At 44.9% G+C, this 13461-nt stretch overlaps 1 protein-coding gene across 1 annotated transcript in view; it reads left to right on the plus strand.

Annotated features, from left to right (window-relative positions):
• The first annotated feature begins 2774 nt into the window (after window positions 1–2774).
• The window catches only part of BRCA2 (breast cancer 2, early onset), a 74971-nt gene continuing 64284 nt past the window's right edge, over window positions 2775–13461 (plus strand). Inside the window, exons 1-2 of the mRNA XM_006879635.1 lie at window positions 2775–2835; window positions 9449–9658. Of these exons, the coding sequence (XP_006879697.1) occupies window positions 2775–2835; window positions 9449–9658 (271 nt within the window). The remainder of the gene's footprint in view (window positions 2836–9448; window positions 9659–13461) is intronic.

Here is a 13461-nt window from a genome sequence, read left to right on the forward strand (position 1 = left end):
CAGCAGGTAGGAGCAATGATTTTGTAAATTACAACCTAACTTGGGAGGGACTGGAGAGCATTATTCTAAGTGAACTTGGTCCCATAAGGACAAATACATCATACAATCACTACTGTAGATAGTTATGAGGACCTAAGGGGAGTGAGGGTGGGAGCAGAGGGGTCAGGATGGGGGGGGAGTTAATTATAGGGACGCCCAAATTGATGGGTGGAGGGAGAGGTGCTAAAGGAAATGGGAAAGATCTGGTTTAAGTAAACCAGTCTAAGATTACAAAGGAGAGCTCATGAAAACTCACTGCCACTAAGCTGTTTCCAGAGTCACATTACCCCTTAGAGTTTGAAGGCTTTATTCCCAGGATGAGCCCCTAATCCACCTGCCCAGGGTTCCTGACGACCCTTGTCCACAGTGTGTCTTTTTAATGCAATCAGCAATTCCGTGTGTGACCATCCAGAATTATTTCCAAGTTTCTGGGTTTTCAAAATACGCTGTTGAACTGCAAGGGGCTCACAGCCGACTCTCCCGCTGTTCTGGGAGGCAGTAAATCACACGGGAGTGTGTAGTCCATGTTCTTCACAGAGGAGCTGGCTGGCCTTTGGGTTGGCGGCACATTTTACTGTAGTAGCAGCTTCAATGCCCAGCACTGGAGCAGCCGTTGGAAGGCCTGCTTCAGTCATTTTGACCAGTGTTGCTAAGGCTTATGCTCCCTCCCGCCCGTGCTGACCACACCCTGGACCTGCCCGGGGCCTGCACGCACACGCACACACACCCCACCCAGAAGTCAGGGGACACGGACACACACACACTGACCACACCCTGGGCCTGCACGCACACGCACACGCACCCCACCCAGAAGTCAGGGGACACGGACACACACACACTGACCACACCCTGGGCCTGCCCGGGGCCTGCACGCGCGCGCGCGCACACACACACACACACGTGTCAGGCAGAGGACTCCCGAGCGGGAGGGAACCTCGTGCAAGCCCCGGGCCCCATCTGTCGAGAAACGCAGTCTCTGCTTCCCTTCGGGGTCGGAATGGTCTGGACGACAGCTGACATTCTGGACCCGCGTAATAAAAGGCGTAGTAGGTGGATGCGAACCACGCGTCTCTCGGGCTGTTTCAGTCTCGCACTGTCGGCCGTAACATTTCCAGGAAACCACCGTGCTCCCCCAATTCCTACACCCTTTGTTCTCTTCCTTTTCCCACTTATGACGACAGCCCATCAGACACAGGTCCGCCGTGTGGGCTCCACGCACGATCTAGGCTGGTCCTTCTTGATGGGACAGATCCAGGTCTCTTTCCCGGTTTGGATACCCACGAAGCGGCGGGCCCGGGGCTGCTGTCGGTCACAGGAGCCGGGGCGAGGCGGGAAGAGCCCCGGGAAGTCGGCACCGGCAGCCCCGCCGCACGCCGGAACCCGCAGCACCGCAATCACGGCCACGGGCGGAGCGGCAGCCGGGGCGGGCTTCCGGGGCGGGCTTCCGGGGGCCCGCCCGATCTGCTTCCGGGTTACTGAGCGCCTGCTTCCGGGTTTCTGAGCCGCTGCGTCCGGGTCCCCACGGCGCCGCACTTCCGGGGGCGCGCTGCGTGCTGCGTCACGGCGTCGCGCGTCACGTGCCCCGGGAGCCGCTTTTGGCGCGAACGCTTGAATCGGCGGCGGAGGCGGAGCTGCCGGGAGCAGGGAGGGTCCTGGGCGTCTGCCCGTCCGCCGGCTGGCCGGAGCTGAGTCCCTGCAGCGGTCAGTGGCGGCGGGGCGGTGACAGCTCGGGGTCTCTGGGGTGCTGACCCCTGGCCGGGTGGGGGTGCTGACCCCTGCGAAGGGCAGACGGCCTTGTCCCCGCGCGGGGTGGGTGTCCCCGCGGACGGCGCCGAGGGCGGGGTGGACGACTGGCCCGGTGCGCGCGCGCTGTGTCCACCTCCTCCCGCCCCCCCGCTGACTGCGCGGGTCAGCGGGCCTTGACCGCCTGGCCCCGTGTTAACCGGGACCCCGCGCACCGGCAGCGGGGCAGGTGTGCGGGAGGAGCGGGGAGCTCGTCACCTGCCCTGGTGGCGCCGGGCTTAGGCGTTGCACTGCGAGCCCGAAAGGTCAGGGTGTGAGCCCAGCGGGGACCAGCGGCCGTCCTGTCCACGCGTGGCCGCCGTGCGGCAGAGTGGTCATCCATGGTGGCCACAGTTTAGTTCAGAATTTTCGAGAGCCCCCAGGCTGCCGTGGGTACGTGCTTGACTGCCAACCTGAAGGTGGGCGGTTTGAATCCCCTCCTGGGGAGAACACTTGGCGCTTTGCCTCCATCGGGAGCACAGCCTTGGGAACCTGCAGGAGCTGGACTCCACGTTGTGTGGTCACTGTGAGGTCGGGTGGCTTCAGACCCAGAGCCGACAAGTCAGAGCCAACCCAGCTCGTAGCTGACCCTGCAGTGGGTTCCAGGGCTCGGAGTCCCGGGGCGCCCGTCATCCTGCCGCAGCTGTCGGTGCATTTGAACCAGCAGGGAGGGTCAGCCTTGTGATAGAGCAGCTTTACAGACGGGGCAGAAGCGGCTTAAACTAGTTAGATCCTCTGCACCACTTGCACTTCTCCAGTGGCTGGTGGCCCCGTCCTGGGCAGGCAAGCCGGCTCACTGGAGATGGGCCTGCGTATCTGTTAGGGTAGGTGAGTGTAGCAGCACTTCTCATTCCTGAGTCACCTCCCAGGGCTGAATGCTTGTGTGAAGCCGCCTTCCGTCTTCTCTCTTCCAGAATTACTGAACAAGCGGTTGGAATAATACTGTACACAAAATGCCCGTTGGAGCCAAAGAAAGCTTTTTTGAGATCTTTAAGGTCCGGTGCAGCAAAGCAGGTATTGACAGATTTTATATATTTTATATCACTTGATGCACATGACACTAAAAATGTTCTCAAAAAAAAATATGCATGATTTGCTCAAATCTAATACTTCACATTTTTCTTTATCATTATTCCTTATGGGAACAGACATCCAGTTAAGGATGTCACCGCTGACAGTTAACAAAATGCTAACTGTGGATAACAGAAAGAATGTGCTCTTAAACATGAAAACAATCGTTAGGAAAGCATTCCTGTAGGTTAAGTGTTGAGGTGCTAACCAGAAGTTCAGCAGGTTCAACCCACCAGCTGCTCCCAGGGAGAAAGATGAGGCAGTCTCCACCCGCCAAGATTTCCAGCCCCAGACACCGTGAGTTGGAATCCGTTGGACAGCCCGGGGGAAGGAACCCTGGAAAACACCCAGTGATGAAGTGCTCAGCTGCTAGCTGCTAACCCAGAAGGTTAGCGGTTTGAAACCAGTCAGGGAAGAAGGCTGCAGCAGTGTGCTCCCGTAAAGATGATAGTCATGTAAGTTCTCTGTCCAGTAGCCTCACTGTGATTCAGAATCGACGGAAAATGGAAGTGTTCTGGTGATGCAGTGATTAAGACCTTGGCTCCTCGCTGAAAAGCTGATGGAACCCGCTCAGCGACTGAGTGAGAAAAGACCTGCTCGTGTTGAGATTACAGCCAAGAAACTGAATGGGGCAGTTCTGACTGTCACTTCCGAGTTGGCTGTACTGCGCCCACTAAACGACAACTTGCTGGTCACAGCGTCGATGATGTTCCTTTCAGTGGACGTTGCCAGGCCCCGTGACTCAGCACCCTTCTGTCTTCCAGGAATGGTGGACCCAGTGAGCTTTTGTTCTATGTGTGTCACAGCAGTAGAGATTGGAACTGACATCTTTAAATGTTACTAGTTCATTCAAAAATAAACCCCGCCTTCCACGCAAACTAACGGCCTTTTCCAGTACAAAAGCACTTTACATCTTTGCAGTTCTCTTCAGTGTCTGACGTAATAGAAGATTGTTGGATGCTTGCTTCTGTTTCTGCGTTGAATCTGTTACAGTAGTATGCTGTTTTGAGTGAAATATATGAAAATCCACCTTGGCACAGATACATAGTTAGAAAAAGACTATTTTAGTAGTCTCCAGTCATACACAACCGTACCTCATTTTCTTGTGTTTCTCAGATCATGTGTTTTTCACAATGTGGAGTTTAGAGAAGCCCTCCTTTGAGCAGATCTGCTGCTCTTATATTCACATAGCATATGCTCATTTTGTGTTTGTCATGTTTTGGTAATTCCTACAATACTTCAACTTTTTCAGTGTACTGTTACACACTTGAACCAGGCAGTGTTTCCTTGCTCTTAACAGCTGCCTCCTGGTCCAGGTATAGGTTGCACATGAGCACAATCAAGTGTTCTGGGACTCCCATTCTTCTCAAGATTGGCCACATTTTGTTAGGCACAAGTTAAATTCCTTTACATGGTCAGTAAAGCACAGACATTTCCTCCGGTGCTCTCTGCTTTCAGCTAAGATCCATCTAACGTTGGCTGTAATGTTTCTACTGCCACGGCCTTGTCTAAACCCAGCCTGCACTTCTGGCACCTCTCTATTGATGTACTTACTCCAGTCGTTTTTGGATAATCTCCAGCAAGATCTTGCTTGCATGTGAGATTGATATTGTTCGATAATTTTTAGTCTTACCAGATCACCTTTTTTTGGGATAGTAATAAATAGGGATTTCTTCCACTCAGTTGACCAGATTTCTTGGCACAACCTGGTGAGTGTGTCCAGGGCAGCATCTGTTTGTTGAAATATGTCAGTTGATATGCTGTCAATTCTTGAGGTCTTATTTTGTGCCAGTTCCTTCAGAACTGCTTAAACTTCCTCCTTCCTCACCATTGCCTCTTGATCATATGTTTTTTCATTAAATTCTTCCTTGTTAGCCAATTCTTTTTGGTACAGTGACTCTGTATACTACTTTCATCTTCTTTTGATGCTTCCTGGAGCATAAAACATTCTCCCCACAGCATCCTGAGTTATTGCAGCTCAAGGCTTGAATTTGTTCTTCATATCCTTCAGCTTAAGAAATGTTGCGTGAATTCATCCCTTTTGATTTTCCAAATCCAGCTCTTTGTACATTTCATAGTAATACTTTGTTTTGTCTTCCTGTACTTTCCTTTGAAATCTTCTGTTCAGCTCCTTAACTTCTTGATCTCTTCCCTTTGCTTTGGCTTCTCGCTGCTGTAGTGCAATATTCAGGGTCTCTTCTGACCTCCGTGTTGGTCTTTTTTCTTCCTGTATGCAAGGGATGCATCCTGTTTCTATACTTTTTCAATCTGTTTGCAGACAGATCATGCAGAAGGCTAGACTTCATGAGGAGGAATGTGGCTGCAAGATGGGAGGAAGACTCATCAACAGCCTGCATTATGCAGATGGTGCAAGCGTGCTTACTGAAACTGAGGAGAATCTGAGGCATTTGCTGCAGAAGGTCAAGGACTAAGGACTACAACCTTCAATATGGATTGAAGCTCAACATGAGAGAGATAAAGATTCTCACCATTGGGCAGTTGGCAGCATCATGATAGAAAAGAGATTGAGATTATTAGTTTCAACTTCCTTGGTTTCACAATCAACGTTCTTGGAATCAACAGCCAGGAACTCAAAAGACAAATTACATGGGGAAAATTTGCTGTCAAGGACCTCCCCAGAGTACTGAAAAGCAATGATGTCAGTCTAAGCTACACCTGATCCAAGCTATAGTTTTTGCAATGACTTGCTATACATCAGAGAGCTGGACAATGACTAAGGATGACAGAAGAAGAATCAAGGCCTTTGAGTTGTGCTGGAGAAGAGTATTGAACATACCACGGACTGCTAGGAGAACAAACAACAAAGAAAGAGAACACCCTCTCTGCCCTGAACAGGATGAAACCAGTCTGCTCCTTGGAGGCAAAGATTTTGAAGCTCCATCTCACATACATTGGGTATATTGCAAGGAGGGACCAGTCCTTGGAGGACATTATACTTGGAGAAGTGGAGGGAGAATGCAAGAGAGGAAGACCCTGGATGAAGTGGATTGACTCAGTGACTGGGACAATGGGGATAAGTGTGTCAGAGACAATGAGATTGGCTCAGGATAGAGCAGGTTCAGAGCAACTCAGTGACACATAACACAATAGACTGTAGTGTAAAGATAACTTTTATATGTACTGTTATGTTCTGTTGAGTCAGAACTGACCCATAGTTGACCTAGTGGGTTTTCAGAGGCAGTAAATTGCATGAGAGGAGATTGTACATCCTTCTCCTGCAGAGCAGCTGGTGGATTTGAACCACATGGCTTTGTTAGGTGCTGTAGAGTCGTAGACGATTCATAGCAACCCTATGAATGAAAGACCTGAGCACTTACAAGCACCAGGAAACCCTAAAGTTCTTGGGACCCTCTTTATTGTCACTGCTGTTTCATCACAGATGCCCAAAGAAGACCCTGGGATGCCTATTGGCTTTTGTCTGATACCCCATCAAAACTTGAATCATGTGATTGTCTCTTATGTTACAGTATAGAGTCAAATCAGATAAGTGAATTTTTCATACCTTTGTTTCATTTAATTCCTTGCAATTTTATGCCATGTCTTCACTGTATTTCCAGTGGTATATTAAAGTCTGTCTTAGACTTTGAATACATCTTGTATCCATAATTTTGTCATGTTATAGTTTGATTACGTAGAAAATCTGGTGTTGGAATGATACAGATCTTCCCTAAATTGGTTCATTGCAATAAATAGTTTTTAAAAATTAAATTCAAGGGGGAAATCACAGGGTCACACAGTTTGGTAGGTAGAGGTGGCAGGGTAAAGGAAATGGGAAAGATCCAGCGGGATCTGGAAATACAGGGTAATGGTGGACATATTCAATGGTGCTTAATTTTATGAAACATAATGAATGGAAATAATCATTTGAAACAGTGTGTATGAAGGATAATGTGAAACACAATGTACACAACGTTTATAAATAAGCCAATATAAAATATTTTTTTTTAGTTTATTTTATTTCATTATTTTTTGTGTGTACCATCAAATCAGATCTGACTGGTACAGGAGGTGATTTTTTCCTCCTTCTCCAGCAGAGCATCTGGTGGATTCGAACTGTGCACCTCTGAGTTTGCAGTTGCAGCTTCTTGCCACTAGGCCACCAGAGCTCGCTATAAAATATTTTTTTTAAATATACTAATGTCACTTTTAGTTCCACTAGATAAATCGTTTATGTAATTTAAAATATAAAAAAAATTAAAAATTTTTTTAAACTATCTGAGAAGCTGGATGCTATGAGGAGTATGGCATCAGCATTGGAGAGAAACTCACCAGTAAACTGCATTATGCAGATGATACAACCTTGCTTTCTACAAATGAGAAGGACTTGAAGTACTTGTTTCAGAGGATCAAGGAATGCAGCCTTCAATATGGATTGCATCTCAATGTCAAGAAAACAAAGATTCTTACCACTGGATCAATATATGATAGATGGAGAGGAGATTAAAACTGTCAACTACTTTATCTTACTTGGATCCACAATTAACACCCCTGGTGCCAGCAGTCAAGAAATAAGGAGACACATTGTACTGGGAAAATCTGCAGTTAGAGACCTTTCCAAATTATTGAGAAGTAGTGATGGCAGTTTTAGGACTAAGGTGCATCTGATTCAGGCCACAGTCTTTCCAGTTACTTGCTGTCCTTCTGAGAGCTGGACAGTGAAGAAGGATGACAGAAAAATAATTGATGCCTTTGAGCTGTAGTGTTGGAGAAGTGCACTGAACATCCCATGGACGGCCAAGAGAACAAACAGATATGTCTTGGAGAGGGTGCAGCCGGAGTGCTCTTTGGAGTCACCAATGATGAGGCTTCACCTCACATCCTTAGGGCATGTTGCTAGGAGGTGCTATTCCTTGGAGAATGACATGATGTTGGAAAGGGTGGAGGGTCGGCGAAGGAGAGGAAGACCCTCCACCAGGTGGATTAACACGGTAACTGCTGCAGTGGCCTCTTGTGTGCCCGGAAGTGTGAGGATGGCACAGGATAGAGCAGGTTTCAGATCTTTATAGGGTTACTACATGTCATTTTCAACTCAGTAGCACCTAACAGCAACAGATAAATCTTGTAGGATGGGAAGTTGTCCAATCATGAGTGAGACAGTAAGTTTACCATCATTTATGTTTATCTGAAAGTTCACATTTTACCATTGGCAAGCAGCACTATCTATTGTCTCCTCATTTCTTTCATTTTTGAGAAGCTGCTAAGTTACCCAAATCTGAAGAACTCATTTGATGATTTCCCATTTCAAGTAATGACATTCTGGTTGGACTCCTAAACTGAGTGGTTTTCTCAGCCACCGATAAGCTTCAGTATGTGTCAGGGTTGTGCATACTTCCCGTTTCATCACAGAATATTAAAAAAGACATGCCAAAAGGTAGTAGTGCTTTAATGAAATAGCTTTTTACTCTTATTAGCATAAACTAGCCTTTTCTGTTTAAATGCAAAAGCCCTGTAGCAAAGAGTGACGTGCCAGTGGGCACAGCCCCAGTGGAGGCACCAGCAGTCTGACTGGCTGTGTTTTCACAGCTTGGGGTGCACGTGCCTACATGTGCCAAATCACAGAGGCCTCAAGTTCTTGGGAAAATGGTGTTCACCTTGTGGACCCCCTGGGAGCGTCTCGGGGATTGGCCCCCAGTGTTCCACAAATCACTCTCTGGGAACCACTGCTCCACCGGCTCACTATCCAAAGCCGACATTTTATCGTCTCCCTCTGCCAGAATTGTCTTTTCTCTGCCTACTTGAGATTTAGAGTGCTGGTGGCCTAGTTGTAAGGAGTTGTGTAGCCAACCCAAAAACAGGCTGATCGAATCAACCAGCTGCTGCAAGGGAGGAAGAGGAGTAGGCTTCTCCCACACTGAATGCAGCCTCGGAACTCACTGGAGGGTCAGCTGTGAATGTTCCAACTTGACAACACATAACAACAATAGGAGTCTTCATGTTCCTTGTACCCACGACGTGCCACGCATATGAAGTCTTTACAGTTGTTTGAATTATATTGCAAATGTGCCACATTTATGAATTTCAATTGTTTGACTTTTTTATATGATACCGAGAGTGATCTTTAGTTCTGATTCTTCAATAGAAAGGTGTAGATAATAAATATACTAAAGGTTGTTACTAGTAGCCCTTTGTGAATTCATATTACGTCTTCAGCTTCATAGAATAGATTGCTGCTGTTATAGTGCGCTTTCAAGTCAGAATCGACCCATAGCTGACACTCCTGAGGCTTTTCAGAGGCAGTTACCTCTCACAAGAGAAGATGGCCCTTCTGCTGCAGAGCACCAGCAGATTCAGACTGCGCCTTCAGGATTGCAGGGCAGCTTCTTGCCACTATGCCACCAGAGCTCCTAGTAGATTAGAATAGTCAAATTAATATCTCATAAATGTAATTCACAATCAAATCTCAGGCTTTTTTTTTTAATTACTGGGTTGCATACACAAGCATTTATTTTAAAAGTAAAAGTCTTTATTCTGTAGGTTTATGGACGTTCCAGTGTCATGGATTAAAACTAAGGTGAAATTCTTATTTTTCTTACAGATTTAGGACCAGTCAGCCTTAATTGGTTTGAAGAACTCACTTCAGAAGCTCCACCATATAAACCTGAACCTACAGAAGAACTTGAATGTAAAGTCAATAGTTATGAACCAAGTCTCTTTAAGACACCGCAAAAGAAGCCCTATTATAATCAGTTGGCATCAACTCCAATCATATTCCAAGACCAAGGTATACCTCTGCTGCTTTATCAATGTCTTTGAAAATAGTTATGTAAATATAGATGCAGATCAAGTGAAACCATTGCTGTTGAAGCAATCCCAGCTCGTGGTGGCCCTGTTGCACAGAATGAAAGTGCACCATAAGACCTCCAAGGGTGTAATTTTTACAAAAGGAGACTGTCGCTTCTTTCTGCTTCAGAGTGACTGGAGGGTTTGAACTGCTAACCTCTTGTGTGCAATGGGACAGAACTCTGCCCAGTCTTGTGCCGTCCTCGTCATCTCTGCTGTTCTTAAGCTCATTCTGACAGTCACTGTCCAGTCCAGCTCTCAGTGTACGTCTTCCTTTCCTTCACTAACCCTCTCCTTTTTGAAGCATGCTATTGTACAGGTGGTGGTGGTTACATACAGTCCTATTGCTCACCTTTCCTGATTTTGGATAAACTCTTTCCCCTTGATTTCTTTGAAGACTGCATCTTGGTCTCTGTGTAGTTTTTACATGAACACATTTAAGGTTGTCTTGATTTTATTATCCCCACACATGCCTTGGCAAGGTCAGTTAAACACAAGCAAACCCCCTTCTCAGCTATAGCCAGGACCCATTTGCTGGCCAAGAGCTGTATCTTCTTCCATGTCCTTCTTCTGAACCAGCTTGAATTTCTGACGGTTTCTCTAGATATACTGTCACTGCCGTTGTTAAATTACCTTCGGCAGAGCTTGACGTGTGTGTAATATTAATGATAATGTTCAGTAATTTCCCCACTCTTGGATTCTCACCAGGTCCATGTGTGTAATCACAGTGTATGATTTCTAAAAAGTTGTTTGCAGTGAGTAAATCATTAATTGTATAGAATTCTGTCATGTGATCCTTTTTTTAAATTGGTGTTCTAGTTATGAATTAATGATTAATGCATCTTGATTGCATGTCCAATCAATTTCAGATGCAAAATGTACGAAAGTTCTCAGTTTCTTCATGTTTGACCTTGGTGATTGGTGCTTATATTAAATTTTTATGATTGTCTTTTTAGATTTTTCTTATTTTAATTGTGATTTTTAACAAAAGTTTACAGAGAAATTGTGTTTTCATTCATTCATTGTTGCACATTTCCCTCTCTTCTGCCTCCCCCGGTTGACTTTATTATTTTTTTTTTTGAATAGTCATTCACTGTTGCACAGTTTCTTTCCTTCCCCCCTCCTCACTTCTCCTCTCCTGTCCTCTTTGCAGTGTACCACTTATTCTGGACCATTGTCTTACATAATCCCTAATCGTATAGTCCTTTTAAACAGTTCTCTCCCTCATCTGTTCCAATACAGTGTTCATTATCTAGCCACTCTTCCTCTTCTCCTCCCAGCCCCCCATGTCAATCTTGCTTCATAATAGTGGTGTTATGCAGGATTTGTCCTTTTGAAACTGAGACATTTCATCAGCATAATGTCCTCCAGGTCACGCATGTTGTGTAATGTTTCATGAACTCATTATTTCTCAGTGATGCATAGTATTTCATTGTGTGAATATGCCGTAGTTTTTCTATCCATTTGTTTGTTGATGGGCACTTTTTCATCTCTTTGCTGTTGTGAATAATGCAGCAGTAAACATGGGTGTGCATACATCTTTTAGGATGTTGCTTGGGTCAAATACTGTCTCTGTTTCCAACTTGATGAGTAAGTGTGAAACCACCTTCTATGGTGGCTGCACCGTTTTACACTCCCAGCAGTGAATAAGAGTTCCAATGTCTGCACAGCTTCGCCAGCATTTGTTGTTTGCTGCTCTATTGAACTTTGCTATTATTTCTGGGGTCAGATAATACCTCATGGTTGTGTTTATTTGCATCTCTCTGAGAGCTAGGGATTTTGTACATTTCTTCATGTGTTTGTTGGCCATCTGAATGTCTTCTTTGATGAAGTGTCTATTCATGTTCTGTACCCATTTTATGACTGGGTTGTTTATTATTGAGGTGGTGGGGTAGTCTATGAATTTTAGATATGAGTCCATTATCAGATATGTCGTTGTTGTTGTTGTGTTGTTCTTGTGTACCATAGAATTGAAACTGACCCATAGCTCACCCTCCGGTGAGTTTTTAGAGGCAGTTAAACACATGGGAGGAGATTACCTGTCCTCCCGCAGAGCAGCTGGTAGATTTGAACCCCATGCCTTTGGGTTGCAGCACAGCTTCTTGCCTATTTTTCCCCAGTCTGTGAGTTTCCTTTTTACTCTGTTGGAGAAGTTTTTTATCAGCAGAGGGATTTGATTTTTTGAAAGGCTCATTCATCTATTTTGTTCTCTCCTGGTTCTAGGTGGTGCTTATGTTTGAATAACAGTTGTATTAATAGGCCTTTCTTGTATGTATGTGGATAGTATCCTATCACAACATTATACTTCACAATGGAGCTTGAAGTGTTCTTTTTTTACTGTGCATGTGATACAATTCCTCTTCAATTTGTCATTTCTAACATATAGATTATATGATTGTCTCATTCAGAATGGCATATACCAGTCTGTCTCAGCTTACTAAGACCTAGGATGCAGATTTTGACTCATTCCATTTCATTTTTCACAATTTCCAACTTTCCTAGATTAATATTTTACTCATTTCCATATTTCAATTATTTTTTTTATTATTATTATATTTTGTGTGTGTACCGTCAAATCAGGTCTGACTGGTACAGGAGGAGATTGCCCCTCCTTCTCCAGCAGAGCATCTGGTGGGTTAGAATTTTGTGCCTCTGTGATTGCAGTGCAGGTTCTTGCCACTAGGCCACCAGAACTCCCTTCCATATTCCAATTATTTCATCTGTAAAGAGTTAATAGTGCGGTTCAAATCCACCAGATGCTCTGCTGGAGAAGGAGGAACAATCTCCTCCTGTCAAATCAGATCTGATTTGACGGTACACACACACAAAATAATAAAAATTTAAAAAAAAAGAGTTAATAGTGAAAACAAGATTGGAGCTGGCTGTGGAAGGTACCGTCAGTTACTCAAGTACAAGCGCATGTTGAAGCTGAAGAAAATCAGAACAAGTTTACAAGAACCCAAGTACAACCTTGAGTCTATTCCAACTAAATTTTAAAAGCCATCTCAAGAATAAATTTGATGCAGTGAACACTACTAATGCTCAGTTGTGGGCGGTCATCATCAAGAACATCATCTGTGAAGAAAGCAGAAGGTCATTACATAGACAGGGGTAAAGAAAAGGCCAAAATAGATGTCAGAACAGACTCTGAAACTTGACCTAGAATGTAGAGTCTAAAACAAAGGAAAGGGATGCCAAAGTAAGAGAGGTAAACAGGGTTTCCAAGGACAGCACGAGAAAACAGTGTTAGTACAAAATGTGCAAAGACTGAAGTTAGCCAAAAAGGAAGAACTTATCATTTCTAAAACTGAGAGAATAGAAGAAAATTCAAGCCTCAAGTTGCAACACTGAAGTATTCTATTGGCAAAGTACTGAATGAATCAGGGAGCAATAGAAAAGATGGAAGGAATACGCAGAATGTCTATACCATAAGAATTGTTTGATGCTGAACCATCTCAGGAAGTAGCATATGATCAAGAACCAGTGGTAATGAAGGAAAAAATTCAAGCTGCTCTGGAGGCATTTACAAAAAAATAAGGTCCTAGGAATTGATGGAATACCAACAGAGGTGTTTCAGAAAACAGCCACAGCCCTAGATGTGCTCACCAATCTATCCCAAGAAATTTGGAAGACATCTGCCTTCTAGAAAAAGTCCGTTTGTTCCCATTCCAATAAAAGGTGCTCCAACCGAATGTGGAAATTACTAAACAACATCATTAATATCACCAGTAAAATCTTTTTTTTCTATAATTATATTTTATTAATTTT

Source organism: Elephantulus edwardii, unplaced genomic scaffold (assembly GCF_000299155.1).
Source record: "Elephantulus edwardii isolate Elephantulus edwardi_28Jun2011 unplaced genomic scaffold, EleEdw1.0 scaffold00004, whole genome shotgun sequence".
Classification (NCBI taxonomy): Eukaryota; Metazoa; Chordata; class Mammalia; order Macroscelidea; family Macroscelididae; genus Elephantulus; species Elephantulus edwardii.